At 33.4% G+C, this 16,512-nt stretch overlaps 1 protein-coding gene across 2 annotated transcripts; it reads left to right on the top strand.

The window, feature by feature from the left end:
• The first annotated feature begins 12,573 nt into the window (after positions 1-12,573).
• On the top strand, positions 12,574-16,506 carry LOC117106132. Of its 2 annotated transcripts, XM_033247488.1 has the most exons (4): positions 12,574-12,692; positions 13,294-13,353; positions 14,256-14,422; positions 14,874-16,506. In XM_033247488.1, the coding sequence occupies exons 2-4, from the start codon at positions 13,324-13,326 to the stop codon at positions 14,974-14,976; spliced, it is 300 nt and encodes a 99-aa protein (XP_033103379.1). In that variant the 5' UTR covers positions 12,574-12,692; positions 13,294-13,323; the 3' UTR covers positions 14,977-16,506. The 2 variants fall into 2 exon arrangements, with proteins under 2 accessions (XP_033103379.1, XP_033103375.1); XM_033247484.1 differs by having other exon boundaries at positions 12,574-13,353.
• The last annotated feature ends 6 nt before the right edge of the window (positions 16,507-16,512 follow it).

The raw sequence follows: 16,512 nt of genomic DNA, 5'->3' as shown, positions 1-16,512 counted from the left end.
GTTTTAAGTGTCAGAAATATTGTTAAATATAACGTTTTCTAAAGGCGGATTAATACAATAATGATTAATACCAATTAAAAGATAATTTTAAAAAATTCTTCTAAATAACCTGTTATTTTAGTGTTGTAAGATTATTTTAAAAATAAATTATTTCCAATTATAGATTTTTATATTTATAAATATTTTTTTATGAATAATTTTGAAAATAAATTGTTGAATCCTGAACAAGCAGCCAGGATAAAAATACATTTACGAAGGGGGTCTAGGCTAAATTCTCTAGGCACCTTGCCGCGTTCAGTCACTCTTTCCGCACTACGGACCGAAATTCTTCTAAATAACCTGTTATTTTAGTGTTGTAAGATTATTTTAAAAATAAATAAAATAAATTATTTCCAATTATAGATTTTTATATTTATAAATATTTTTTATGAATAATTTTGAAAATAAATTATTGCATCCTGAACAAGCAGCCAGGATAAAAATACATTTACGAAGGGGGTCTAGGCTAAATTCCCTAGGCACCTTGCCGCGTTCAGTCACTCTTTCCGCACTACGAACCGTAGCGTCAACAGCTTACCGTACCTACCTCGCGAAGTAAAATCCTTAATATATCATTTTCTGCCTAGTTGATTGTTAAAGTGCCTTGCCAAGATGTATTTTTAAAGATGTTTTGTCCTTGGAAATTTGAGGTTTGCATGGGATAACGCATCTTTGTGTTTTCTCTAAATTCTGAATGTCTTTCAATAAAGCCATGAACTTCGGTTAATGGTTTTGCAAAACTTTTTGATTATGCGTTGTCATTTTTATACCATAAAAAGCTGCTTAATTTGAACTTGAATACTGTCATACATTTTATCTGAATGATCCTGGGATTTTGGTATCGAAAGTATACATTTATATTAAAAATAAACATTTTGTAAAATATATGTTAAAAAGTTCATCGTGGTATGTTTCTGGGGGTTATTTTAGTTATGTATTTATTTTTACATTGAGCAGATTGGTTAAGTACCATGCCTAGGTATGGTTTTACAAGATTTTTGATTTCATTGGATCTTTTTTTTTTTTTTTTTTTAAATGTCCAATGTCTTTCAATAATGCCATGAACACCCGGTTGACAGTTTTAAAAATATCTTCAATTAACCGTTGTCTTTTGTTCCTCAATACCATAAAATGTTGCTTAAATCTAACTTTAAAGTTGAAAGGAAAACTGCCATAAATATGACTAAAATAGAAATGTCAGTGTTTTTTTTACCACTGGAGGGCGCTTTTAATTGGCCGAATGAGGGTGCTGTTGACGTGAGATATTAGTTATGGTTCATAGTACATGTGTGCCAAGTTTCATGTTTTGATCATAAAGTGCACGATTTTTCGTCATAACTGCTGAAATAGTTAGGGCCCATTCATAAATTCAAAGGACATGTTTCCGAACTTAAAACTATTACTTGTGGTGTCCCCAGGGTAACAAATTGGGAACCAACATATTTACAGTTATGGTAAATGATGCAGCAACCACTACTGAAAATCGTTGGAAATTTGTCGATGATTTAACCCCAGGAGAAATAGTTAATACAAAAGATACACGTCAGAACTTTAAACCCAACTGGATTCTCCAGGTAATTGGTGTAGAGATAATGACATGCAGCCCAAGCCAGCCAAATGTCATGTTATCATTATCAATTTCATGAAGTCCCTGATCAATTATCCCCAATACACTATAAATGGTGAAAATATAGATACTGTCCATAATATAAAGTTGTTAGAACTTGAGTTACAAGACAATTTACATTGGGATGTACGAGTTAATTGTATAATTTCTAGAGCAAGTAAAAGAATGTTTCTGTCAGCACTGAGAGAGGTTATAATGTCCCAATTGGGGACATGCTTAGTATTTACCAACTCTATATCCGGCCACTGACTGAGTATGCACGTGTAGTTTGGCACTGTAGTCTTACTAAACACCAGTCTAACTACATTGAGAGGTTGCAAAAGCGAGCATGCAAAATTATACTTTGTCAAAATTATCAAAATTTTGTTACTGCCCTAAATCAACTAAAAATTACTAGTCTTGCTAAGTGCAAGGAACAACTAATTTTAAAGTTCGGAAAATAAATTATAATGTCGAAAAGGCACCGTGATATGTTACCAGCTGAAAGAGTCGGTTAATACAACCTACGTCATTCGAATAGATTTCCATTACAGTAAATGAAAACAAGTCGACACAAAAATTTATCAATACTTATGAAAACAGAGGGGAAATTGAGGGGGCGCTTATGGAAATAGATGAAAATCGAGAGGTTCTTATGGGAAATTATTTTAATAATTAAAAAGTCAAGAGGCACTTTTTGAATGAAAAAAATATTATATAAGGACATTACAAATAGTGGTTAGAAAAGATAATCGTCTAGAGAACATGGCTCGTAACAAGAATGTGTGAATATTTACATAACAGCAAAATAGCAGATGCAGTTAGTGGTGGGTAGTGGTTAGCTTGTTGGCCATCGGCCTATTGAGATTAGCAGGATGGCAGGATCATTGTATTTTTTGAAAACTCAGATGAGAATGTGCTTAAGGTCGAAAAAAGAAAAAGAGGAGTAGGACTAGACATAGAAAAATATGTAAAAAGATTAAAGTTGGAAATATAATGTCTGTCCAGAAATTGGAGCTCTCATCTGTCCAGGGATCGGAGCTCTTATCATCTGTCAAAGAGAAATACCCTTATTTTGATATGGAAAATCTGCTAGACATTGCAGGTAAATTTGCACAAGAATGGAAGTTAAATTTTAACTTTGACAAGTCAAATATTTTGGTTACGGGAAAACGTGTTAATAAAGAAAAGAAATGGAAATTAGGGAAGGGTTCACAGAAGCAGAATCTTACATATATCTGGGTGTAATTATATCACGGAAATTAAATGAGCATATGCAATTTGATAATGTCATCCAAAAAGGTCAAAGATTAATTGCATATATATAATCAATTATTAGTAACTTTGACAATTTTAACAGAGTTTACTATGGAGATATTCTATGGCGGTTAGTTGCCTTTCCTTCCATAAATTACCGCTGTTCTGTATGGTGTACTTTAAGCAATCTTGATATAACAAAATTGGAACGCTTACAACTTATATACTATACTTATATACTATAACACACCATGGAACACACCTTGTGCCGCATTATATGGAAAACTCGGATGGTCTCCCATCAATGAGCTACATAAAATTGCCCGTGTGAAATACTTCAGCAGGATAATTGAAATGAGCACACATCGTTGGTTCAAAACAAATCATCACTCTCAGTTTATGCATTTTTAACAACACATCCTGTATTACAACATAATTTACCTTATTGATAAAACGGACTTTGAGGGGGTTGCATTGAAATTTAAACTTGGATCAAATACTCTACCATTAAATTCCAGAACATCAAATTGGTCCACAAATAATAATAAAAAATGTACCCTATGCAATTTAAATTCAGACGAGAATACAAGACATTTCCTCTTTCTCTGCCCAGCCCTGCAAAATCTACGTATTGATGAAATTTTTACTTGACAATAAAGAATTGTATAATGAATTTATTAATGCAAACGATGACCTAAAACAACATCATATTTTGGTTTGTTCATCATTGCTCCTTATTAGAAAGTATGAAAATATCTTCGACAAGTTTTCCAAAAGATATACCAAAAGAGCAAGGAAATTCCGCAACAAGATTTTGAATTCCATGCTCTAACTTTGCTTTGTAGTACTGCTATTCAGTTCACCTCTGTTTTCAATTTCATTTAGTTTTTTAGCTTTCCTGCATTACTATTTTTGATGTATGTTGCTTAGGTTTTTAAGGGGAAGGGGAAAATGCATAGTTTGGGGAGGGAATAACATTACTTAGAATATTGTTTCTGCTAATAAGGGGTTTAGTTTTATTGATGAGGGAAATGTATGCTCTCAGGGATGTTCGGTATTCTGAACATATTTGTTTTTAAGTTTAATGCATTTTCCTTTGTCGTTTTTTTACTACTTTTTAGTTTTAAGTTTTGTTTACTTCGTATAATATATTATATTTATTTTTATTGAATAAGGGGATTGAAATGAGTATTGAGGTATCATTGCATATAATACTTTGACGAGGGTGGGTATTGGATAGGGGTGGGGGGATTGTCAAATGCCTGAGTGACGGTTACTCAATTTATACTTTGTTTTCTTTAGTGTATTGTATTCTGTTTGAAGTATTATATTTTTTTTACCCAACTTTATCATGCGAGATGTGCTACTGATTCAAAAGTGTAGTTTCCCAATAAATTATTATTATTATTATTATTATTATTATTATTATTATTATTATTATTATTATTATTATTATTGACTAAAAAAGAATGCGTTTCCACTCTACAGCTCAAATCATGCCAACAACCACAGTCCCAGGATTGATTGGATTATTGACCTGCTAAAAAGAAAACCTTATGAGGGGGGCGCTTATTTAAACGGGGCTCATAAGGAAATGTTAACGTTAGGAGGGGAGGTTATTCGAGCGGGGCGGTTATTCGAACGGGGCGCTTGTTCGCGCGAGTACTGTAATCATGATTACTATGTTGATTTCAATTCAGTAGTGTATTTAAGGTTCCCCAGCCAGCCTCTCCCTCCCCACCCACTAATTTTCAAGTTCAAGTTCAAAAGAACATTTATTTCTCAAAAGTAATAATAATGCAAATAATAAATAACTAGCCAAGTTTGAGGGGCGAAACCCAGAAAGCGGAGCTTGTGTAGGGCTGCCCTGAAATAAACACACAGAAAAACCAAAGCCAAAACAGAACAGGACGGGACAACAAGGATAGGACAGGACAACAGGAGACAAGACAGGCAAAGCAGACAACACGAGGGTGCTCAGAAATGCATTTTTTTCTTTTATAATATTGGGACAAAAACAAAATGTAACGAGTTGCTAATGCAGATCGAGAATGGGTAAAAGGAGAAAATTATGCATAACTTGATAAGAGATGTTTTTTCAGTCTTGAACGTCTTGAACAGAATTCTTTTAGAGTAGGAATTATACATGGAGTGAGGGAGATTGTTCCATAGCTTAGTACCAGTGTATTGAATATTGTGCTGGAAAGAAGTGGTTCTATGAAAGGGAATATGAAGATGATTTGAAGAGGGGGTAAAATGACTATGATAATCAAAATTGAAATTAATCAATGATTTAAATTGAGGGGGGGGGGGAGAAATTTACCCATGAAAAAATAAAAGCGCACTGCTGAAGATGGTTGATGTCATGAATTTTTAGAAGACCAAGGGAGGAAAATAAACGATCGGTGTGGGCTCGCGGAGGTGCACCCGACATAATTCGAACGGCTTTCTTCTAGAGGAGCAACAGTTTATTAGAATGGAAAGGGTAAGTGTTGGACCAGACCAAGTTGCAATAGTTCAGGCAGAGAAGGATCAAAGAATAGTATAAAACACGGAGAATATTGTGGGGAACAAAAGAGGATAACCTGTAAATAATGTCGATAATTTTGGCAAATTTATATTCAACTTCAGATATGTTTTTTCCAACTTAAACGACTATTCAATAACACCTACACATTTAGTTTTATTAACAAGGTGATTACCTGATTATTAATTTTGAGTTGACTTATGTCATTATCAAGTGATCTATGGACATTTTGAAAGATAATTCAATTGCACTTCTTCAAATTAACAGAGAGTTTATTAGCAGAGAAATATTTGAGAACATTAGGTAAATTATCATTGGAAATTTTATAAAGGGAGCCGATATCATTAGCCGAATGGAGAAGGGTAGTATCATCTGCATATAAATGAAAAGAAAATAATTTGGAAGAATTGCATATATCGTTGATGTAAAGCAAAAACAAAAGGGGACCAAGCAAAGATCCTTGAGGGACTCCACAGGTGACAGGCAGAAAGACAAAGTTTGATTCAAATTTGTGCATTGTTTACGGTTAGTTAAAATAATTAGTTTTTGAAAATATTATATGCAGGGCCGCGTATTCCATAATGTAGAAGTTTATAAAGAAAAATATCATGGTTGATAGTGTGGTCAATAAAAATACCAATTGAAAGTTTATGATTCTCAAAGGCTCTAACAATATCATTTGTGAGTTGAAGAAGTGCAGTTGAAGTATTATACATTTTTTGCGAAAACCAAATTGATTAGGGTGTAATATGTTGTTTTTTTGAAGAAAATTATAAGTTCGGTCATAGATAAGTCGTTCATATATTTTAGAAAAAAACAGAGAGTACTGAAATGGGGCGATAGTTAGTAGAATTTGATCTGTCACTGGACTTAAAAATTTGGATTAAAGATAAAGGAGAGGGGTTCAGAAATTAAATGGATACATTTTTTTCAAAATGGACAAATTTATACCGTCGATATCAGGTGCTTTGCTATTTTCAAAATTTGTAACAATGGAAGTGATCTCTTCAGTGCATACAGGGTTAAGAAATATAGAGTTGAGGCATGGTTGGGGAAGGTAAGATTGGAAATTTGTATCAGTCAGGTCGATTATGCTTGACATGGTGGGGCCAATATTAACAAAAAAATTATTAAAGTGGTTGGCAATTTTACAGGCATCATTGGATGGTGTCCCATCGCATATTATATTGCAAACCTGATCCCTGCCCACATTCTTTTTAATAGGTTATTAATAATTTTCCAAGTACCTTTGATATTATTTTTTGTTGTTGATTGAATTGTTCTTCGTAAAAATTCTTCTTAGCTTTACGGATGATCGAATTTAGGTTGTTTCGGAATTGTTTGTATTTCTTTATATTTTTGTTAGAGGGGTGATGGAGAGATTTAGCATACAATTTATTTTTATGTTTAATTGAAGTAAGAATCCCATCGGTCATCCAAGATTTCAGTTTTGTTTTTTTTTCTTAACAGGTTGCTCATAAAGTGGAAAATGTTTATTAAATAAATGCTTGAACTCAGATTCAAATAATTTAAAAGCAGTATGAGGATCATTTATTTGATAAACGTCAATCCAAGAAGTATTTTCAAGTTCTTCAATAAAGTTTGTAGTAGTTGTTTCATTAATTTTTCTGCGTGTATAAGATCATTTAGTTGGATCGTTACGTTTGGTACACAAGGAAGTAAAATTAAATATAGGCAGATGATCACTGATATCACTATATAAGACGCGTGGGTCTATTAATTGTGGGAATAAAAAAAATACTGAAAAGAGAATTCACAAAATTTTGAAAAATATTGTCATTGGTCTGATATTTAAGTAAATCGATATTTAAATCACCTAATAAATATACTTGTTTGTCTTCTTTAGACAGATCATGTCATAATAGATCAAAAGCATCAATAAAGGATATTGAATCAAGTGAAGGCGCCCTGTAAATGATACCAACAATAATATTTTTACCATAAAATTGTTCAATTTCAATGAACAAGGATTCGCATAAGGAAGGATTTATAGTTAAGCTAATTCTTTCTTTAAAAGATTGCCCATTCCGAATATACAGAGCTATACCTCCGCTAGCCCGTCCGAATCTGTTGTTCGAGACAAATGAATAACGTGGAATATGAACTAGGGGATTATTGGACTTTAACCAGGTTACGGGAATTCATGTGTAAAGATGAGAATTTATTCTTTAGATTAATGTTATTTAATGAGATTTGCGAATTTACTGGGTTGGTGATAATTACAATTGACCAAATTAGATGGAAAAAAAAATAGTGTCAGGATCAAACTTTTTATACAACAAAATTATAATAATAACAATAGTAATGAGCCAAATTCATAAGATAATAATAGTAATAGAATATTAAAAAGATTATGAAAAAACATGGGAAAAAAAGAAATTATGTTAAAGCTTAAGTCTGAGAGTGCCATTTCCGGCAATCTAGATGTACTATAATTATACATTTTGTTACCTCAGTCCAATTCATGGTTGGGGCTGAGATGGTCTTCATCAGATTTTATATAGTTTAATAATACGTTGCATTTTTCACAAAGTATTTCTCTGTCGTTTTCACTGACACTTGTTACATTCTTTAAAAATTGCTTCGAACTCACCATTGTCGCCATGTGTATTACCTGTCGTTATGCTAGGCTTGCTCGTGCCGTTTGAATTTGGCGCTGCTGCACTTCCACCGTCTCCGATTGGATGTGGCTTTGTCCCGTTTTTGGCTTTATTGGTTTTGCCCTTTGTAGGGCTAACTGGACTGTTTAATTTTCATTATTTTTTTTTTTCAATTTCAGTTCGTCGCTCCCCCATATGGACTAAAATGGGCGGGCCTTGCTGCTAGCGTAGGCCTAGCATCCTTAGTTGAGCTCGAGCGTTGTTCTTTCTCGCAATTGTGCAATTTTACATTGAAACACTTTAAGGGAAAGGGTGTGCACACAAGAGTATCATCTGCGTACATGAGGTATGTCATACTTCTGAATGATCATACCAAGTGGTTGTATGCATATCAAGTAGAGGATAGGTCCAATGGTAAAACCTTGTGGAACTTCCCAATTTTGCAATACAACACACTGATTATGATAGCGGTAAAATATACAGTTCAATAATCATACAAGATTACATACATATACATATATTTGAATAAGGACCAAAAATTTGTGACGATTTACCTTCCAGACGCGTACACATATCTGCACGAAATTTATCGTAGCATCAGTCTTGTAGGTGTCTTACCATTGTTAGTTTTTATATTGACATAAATCTAGAAAATATGAGAATTCATCATGCAAATTACGTTTGTACAGTGGAAAGAGCAAAGTAATCTTCTATGCGGATTAAGATTGAAAGTGCTCAAAACATTTTTTGCGTAGATATGATTTGTTACAAGCTGGCAACAAAATAAATCCTCATCATTAGCTCTTGGTTCACACGATGAATTTTTGATTTAAGTGCTAAAATTGACTAAGAAATGGCAAAGTTAACACGTTTTTACCCAAAAATTGTATTTTAAAACTAGTCCGTCATTGGAAAATTCAAGTTGAATATATTTGATATCACACAAACGCTATGAAAATTATCTATCGAATGATCTATATGATCACAAATTATATTAGCTTGTGACCAAACATTTTTTTTTATGACTTTTTCCGCTAAATTTAATAATACATATTTTATTAAATAAATACGAAAATACTAAATACTAAGCTAACAACCTTTTTGTCTGATACTTTCCCAAAAACTGACCTATTATACAAAATAAAACACCTATTTGAAAAATCAGACATTATCACTTTTGATATTTTGGAGTTACAGTATGTCAAAGATCATCTCCCTCAAAAAATTTAAAATTTGACACTTTTTCCCTTAAAATGGTATTTTGAAGCAAATAGGTTAATAAAAAAAAGTGCGAAAATTGTAAATGCGAACTACAAAGTATCAGTGGCGAAACTAAGCCCCTCTCCCACCTAGGTTTATTTCACCTAAGAGTCGTACGCTACGAGTAGGTAAGAGTCCTCTCCGAGCTTTCCGAATCGTCCTACGAGTTTTTGCCAAGTTTGCCGAGTTAGCAACTCGGCATTCTCTTGTAAGTCGTATGCTGAAAAAACCCCTCGTGGGAGAGGAGCTTTTAAGGTCCGAAGGGCCCGGGCCAGGCGCTGGGGCCAGGGGCCGCGAAGGGCCCACTTTTTGGGGTGTGGGGGGGAAAGCACCAACCGCTCCGGGTTTGTAGCGTTTTGTGACGTATTTTAAGTTCTTTTTTTTGGCACAATTGAGTTCTTAATTTTGTATCGTGATTTGACAAAATAAACGTAATAATATTGTAATTAGATAATACTTTGTTCGTCTGTAACTTAAATTCTTGTTAAATTCTTTCATTTTTATTATATTATATAAAAACAAATTATTAAATAAAGTTTAAAACGTTCAATCTATAGAACAAAAAAAAAGTTTGTACTCTTTTTCTAATTATTACTATTGCATGTGTTATTGTTGTTATTGAAAAGATTCAGTGGCAGATTCAAGGAAATATTACAAATTGAAAATTGGAAAATATTAAACAATATTAACTAGAAAAATGTAATTAATTAATTTCACAAGAATTAACAAATTACAGGTGTAGTACTAGGTAGGCCTATGCTTAGGCCTACAACAGCGGAACATTTTTCGCCCCTGGTCTGATCGTCGTCGTCATCCTGACCCCAATCTCCACCCTTAACATGATAGTGTTTTTTAGGGGGGAATGTTTTCAAAAATGTTTGTAAATAGTAAGCAAATTTGTTATGCTTTTGGGTGATGAGGGATATTTTATGAGAATATATTTAGGCTATATTATTTTTGATTTTTGATGCCGCTAGCATAAGAGCCACCCATGAAAACCTCAAAAATCTAAGAATATAATAATAATAATAAAAATAATAATATTAATAATAATAATAATAATAATAATAATAATAAATAATAATAAAGATAATAATAGAACCATTACTATTTTCATTTAGGCCTATTAATGAATAATAGTGTTAAAAATAACAATTATATGCATTTGAAGATTCCAGCCCCCGACCCCGGCTATGCCATCACCAAAGAAACCCGCACTACCAGTTCTAAATATTATGATTCATTTTGGTGACAAAGTAATAAAAATAGTTCTTCTCTACAAGCACAATGTAATTAGAAAAGGTAAAAACAATATTATACTGTATATAACGTACACAATACGTAAATTTCATAGTATATACCAGGTAAAAATGAACGTGCATTAGAGATTTTTTTAGATGTGATTACTAAGAAAATAAAAGTCAATTATCAGTTGGCCTATAAATATAGCAATTATTATTAACACACACCTCAAAATAATCATTTAAATCATTTATAAATACATTTTTGTGTATGTTGTGAATCCGTTCAGAGAATGAGCATGTACCTTATCAATTATTAAATTTCCAGTATGGTTTACAACAACGTAGCGGTACTTTGGCGCAGCGTTTGAGGTTTGGGCTTTCAATCGTAAGAAGGTCTGGGTTTTGAGTCTCCACTGTGCAGATTAGCTTGTGTCCTTGGGCATGGCACTTCAGCTACATTGCTTCAGTCCACCCAGCTGTATCAATGGGTACCAGTAAACTGCTGGTTACTAACCTGCGATGGACTAGTGTCCCGTCCAGTGGGAGTACAACTCTCATCCGCTTCACACTACAGAAACTGGGGATAAGCTCCAGCCCTATGAGCCCAAGTGGCTCGAAAAGGATTTAGTTTAGTTTATGGTTGACAACTAGAACGAATGCATTTTTTTTGCAAATTCGTGATGTACACGCATAACATGTAAGTGTGTTTGTATTCTTGTATTATGTGAATGCACATTAGCATTCGTATGGAAAAAACAAGTTTGGAAATACGCAGGCAACATGCTATTCATATATTTATGGTAAAAATTTAATTGGCAGAGTTTATGAATATCAGATAACTTAAGCAAATTTAGCTTCTTTAACAGAGGTTCAGTATGAGCATTATATTTACTTAAGGTAATAATACGTATAGTTTTTTTTTTGTAGCATTGTAACCTTTACAACCATAACCCCAAACAAGTATGCCGTAGTTTAGATGTGGCACTATTAGAGAGTTATAAAACGTTACCATTACACTTTTAGGGATAATATTTTTAATTTTATTAAGAATGCCTATTGTTTTAGAGATTTTATTGGAAATGTGATCACAATGTCTATTCCAGTTTAGATGTTGATTTAGAATTATACCAAAAAAGCCTGTTTTCCACTAGGCGAATTTATTCGCGCGAAACAAATCTTCGGTACGCTTTCTGAGCTCTAATTGGTTGCGCATTTTTTCGCTTCGCAAAAACCCGATAGAAATGTGAATGCGCATGCTTATGAACCGACGCTTTCGATTCGCGCGAATAAATTCGCTTAGTGGAAAACCGGCTTTATGTCGAATTATGTCGAGCAAATCAGGTGTATTAGACACCGAGTTAAGATTCACAAGTGGAGCCAGTTTAGGCGTGGTGCTCTCTGATTGGCTAGTTTCAAGCTTGTCAGTATTGTCCGGCTTATCTTTCCTAAGCGTCATTTTTGAAACCGTATTGTAAATTTTGGCAAAATTATGGCATTTATTGGCGACGATGAACCAAGCAAGGCCCGTCGCTGTGGTAGCCGATCATTTCGGTCGCGCTTCGTTTCGGTCGCGCTTTGTTTCGGTCGCGCTTTGTTTCGGTCGCGCTTCGTTTCGGTCGCGGTTTATTTCGAACAAATATATGGAGCGTCGAAGGAGTTGCGAAAACGAAAAATTTAATATGGGCCCTATATATTTTAGTTCGTGAATCGGTTTATCATAGTCCTAAGTATTATTGTTTTGCTATCTTTCCACTAACAAAATATCTTTCTGCTATATTCTCTTTCTTCCGTTTACGGTGATATATTCATGATTGCAACATGATCTTGTAATTGCTGTTGCTGATGATGATGAACTTGGTGAACTTATTCGCCTAGGTTTACCGGGAAATATAAACGTGCGGCAAGACAGGAATGGTAATTTTATTCATATCACATGTTTTTTGAACATCATATACTGGTTGTTTGACATCCCGTAGCAGATTTATTATATATTATGTCAAAGCAAAGCTTAGGCCTATAGCTAGAGGGTAGGCCTAGAGTCCGTACGGCTAGGCCTACCGGCCTAGGCCTAGTCTAAAAGATTTTTTCGGAAAAATCTGCGTGGAAATTGGCCCTTATTTTTCCAATTGCGTGGACGGTTTTTATGGCATTTTTTTGTTTGGGTGGATCGGCTTCTAACTAGGCCTAGCCAATTCATAGTCTGGGGTCTACCTTCCTAGGCTAGGCCTGTGTTATAGCCTAGGCCTAGTCTAGCGAGGTCTATATGCCTAGGATAGCCCTTCTTTGCCTATCTAGGCTAGTACATCTTTGGCTAGGCCTATACTGTAGGGAGGGTTAGGGTGGTACTAGATACTAATAGACTAAGTCCTATTGCCATGTTTGGCCTATTTTAGCCTAGTTAGTAGGTGGGTGTATACCCAGGGGAATTCCATTTTAACAAAATTAAAAAAAAATATCCTTTTAAATCTGACATCAGTGTGCCCTATTTAAAGTTGTATGGATGGAAAACCAAACGGAATATTTTAACATTGCATGCATAATTTAAAGCGTATCTTTGATATTTTTTTTCTGAAAGTATTTGTAGACTAGAAGTCAACTGAGCCATTAAAATCATACCCTGGGCTTCTATTTAGGGAAATAGAACCTGTCTGAGTTATGATAATTGGGCCTAGTCCTTCTATTATGTTCTATAAAAAATCATTAGTTTAATAACAAAAAATGCATTTCTGTTATTTTCAGTGTACTTGTGGAAACTGCGTCGTGGAAGAGATGTGGAAAAATCGTTCCTGTTGTCAAGAAGTAAGAACCATTCGATTAAAATACAAATTAAGGCCATGTAAAATAAAAGAATTGGTTAGCATCCCCTCCCAACCATCAGAGAGGCCACTGACTTGAATTTTTTTTTTTTTTACAAAACTCCATTAAATATATAGGTCTATTTACCACCCATCCGCATGTGAGCCAGATCACTATACTATTGTAGCCACATGGCATCCATGATGCCTGTTGTGTTGGAGTAAATTGTGCATTATTATTTAGAGAAATTGCATTATGATTGTTATTCATAGGCAAAGTTTCTGCTTGGTTTAGATGAATTACATAATTTCTTGTATGAAATTTTGGACTCATGGTTTTCCTTGTGACACTATTTTTTCATGTTTGATGTGAGAAAAAAAAAATCTTCCTCCCTACAGTACCATGAAAATAAGCTTTGAAGCAGAATTCTTGACCTCATGTTATCTAAAACTTCATAACGGTGGGTCGTACAACCTTATTTTTTTCTGGAAAATGTTCTCAAAAGACTATTCTACACCACTATATGATTGAAAAAAAAATTGAAAAATGTTTTTGACCTCTGAAATCAAGATGGAAAAAGAAAACCCTATCTAAGTAATGTATTAAAATAGGCCTAAGCATTACAGTGCAGTCTGTCTCTTATACACATCTAGATGTGTATAAGAGACTCCAGGTATCAATAATATGAGATTTCTCTTATTATAAAGTACAAGTATCAATAAGTGTAGTATAAATCATGTTTTTAACACAGGAAACTCTCATATGGTAAATAAAGCAATGCTAGTCTAGAGTACTAATAGTACTACTGCGCTGTGGAAAAGGCGTGTATTACATTACCTGTGTTGTATTGCAGATTAAATATTTTTTAAGTTTTCATAAATTCATGTTCCATCTTTTTTTAACAGATTGAAAAGGTTATGCTAATAAACAATGAAGAGCCATACCACAATGGGTGCATTACCACACATCCTTGGTTTGAACCAGCCATCTTAAATCCTGTAACACTACAAATTGCATATTGGCAGTATGTTTCACAATACCAGGAGCCTGTGACCAAAGGGGGAGTCGAAAGGTAAAGAATACATAGATGAATTATTTTTGTACTTCTCTACTCAAACATATAAGTATTTCCCTGTTTGCAATTTCTGCAGGTATTATTCTCCCGAAGACGACTGAAGCGATGACTGAAGCAACTCAATCAAAACGTTGAGAGTTTCTTAACTACAACAGTTCTTTTCAAAACTGCCTATGTGGTGTACCGCAAACATCAACATATATTTTTGTTCTATTAGGCATACATTAGTTAATATTTTTGGTGGTACCTTACTTTTTCTTTGTGTGTGCACTTACATGCAAGTCTTGCAAAATACCCCACTGCTTACAAGTGGAATTGACCAATAAAATATTTTATTAAATCTGATTACTATTTATGAGGTGTAGTTATGCTTTAATTCCTGTTTTCTCTTCCCCTCACACACAAAAAAAAATCTATATTAATATTGCTTCATAATTTTTTTTTTCAGTCGTTACAGGTATACAGCCTATCAGCAATTTGTACGTTGGTGCTGTGGTTATCTTGGCAAAGACAGGCGAGTGCTGATGTCGTGTAATGAAGTCCATACATGAGGCATTTCCTGAACCCACTGCCAACTACACAGAGTTTAAATATCCTCCCCAGACAAGTGAATTTTAGCTTCTCCTTTGACCAGAGGCTCCTCATGCTGTACCTATGTTAATGTATTGCCAGTATGAATTACTATGTCTGTGTTAAATTAATTTTATCTATTAAAATTGTATATTTTAACAATAATTTATTTTTGGTTAATTAAAATGCAATTCAACTATATAATATAGAATGCCCTGAAATTGAGGTGTTTTTTGTTCATAAATAGGCCTATACAATCTGCGTATCATTCACTATGGTTATAAAATAGACTATGTAAAGCATAATTCCAATAGCTTATGAATTACAGAGCAAACAATACAGTGTAAGATGTAAAATTGTATGATTCAATTTTCCTGACGATACTAGGCACCTATTTATTAACAAAATTAAGGCATTACACTATACCAGGTTTTGTGTGCTTCGTAATAGCATATTTATTTTAGTAATACAGTATGTCCAACAACCTTAAAAACAATATGCATGTCTTTTTTTTTTTTAATGTAATTAGTATTACTACTCTACTATATACTGTATAATTGCAATTCAATTAAAATCATTTACAATTTGATTAATGAAATACTTGTTTGATTACTATTGCAGTATTCATGCTACAAGAGACTCTCATGATATTATTTAACACTGACGAACTATTATTATTTTTTCACAAAATGGGACAACCTTTGCTAAGTACTGAAACAAAGTGAAGACACTTTCCACTAATTTACAGTTAGATTATGATTGCAGTATTCATGCTAAAGCATGCTTTATTATCATTAAATGTAAAGATTAGTAAATGTAATAATAAATATAATTGTTATCCAATTTAACTTGTTTAAAAAATGATTAATGGTAATTAATTGCTTGTTTATTGCACTAACAGTATTATCATTTCAAAAAACCCTTATACAGTATATGAATTATCTTAGTAAATAAATTGGTTATATAAAATTATTTTCCATGATTTTTTTCTACACAAATTCAACACATCAGAATGCAATTTAGTCACCAGAAACTATCTTTTGTTCTCTTTCCAAAAAAGATATAGAAACATTTAATAAGTGATAACAAGAACTACCTCATAAGAAATGTTTAAAGTACAATCAGGTACAAACCAAAAGCTTTTCCAAATATTGAAGCCCAGGTTGACGATAAAGGCCTGTTTATACTTCAACGATAACGATCTTATAACGTTTATAACACAGTAATATACTGCTGTACAATAACAATTTTCTGTAAATGGAAATAGAGCAATGCTGGAATCAGCAAAAATAATAACAGTGAGCCTGGGCATAATTTGAATGGCTCATATAAAAAAAAGTGTAACATGGTCATTTTACTGTATGGCTATACAGTATTTAATTTCTGTTGAATCGGCTGAGTAAACTGGACACGAACTGATTTTTGTCTGGTTTCGGTAATTTCCCAGCAATTGTTCCCGGATCGCACATTATTTCAGCAGTGTAAAAAACTCTTTCATATTACTTTTTGCCATGTAC

This window comes from Anneissia japonica, unplaced genomic scaffold (assembly GCF_011630105.1).
Source record: "Anneissia japonica isolate Jap-2015-1 unplaced genomic scaffold, ASM1163010v1 scaffold2149_len68864_cov123, whole genome shotgun sequence".
Taxonomy (NCBI): Eukaryota; Metazoa; Echinodermata; class Crinoidea; order Comatulida; family Comatulidae; genus Anneissia; species Anneissia japonica.
Note: the sequence above shows the minus strand (reverse complement) of the source record. Positions and strands in the feature narration are given on the sequence as shown.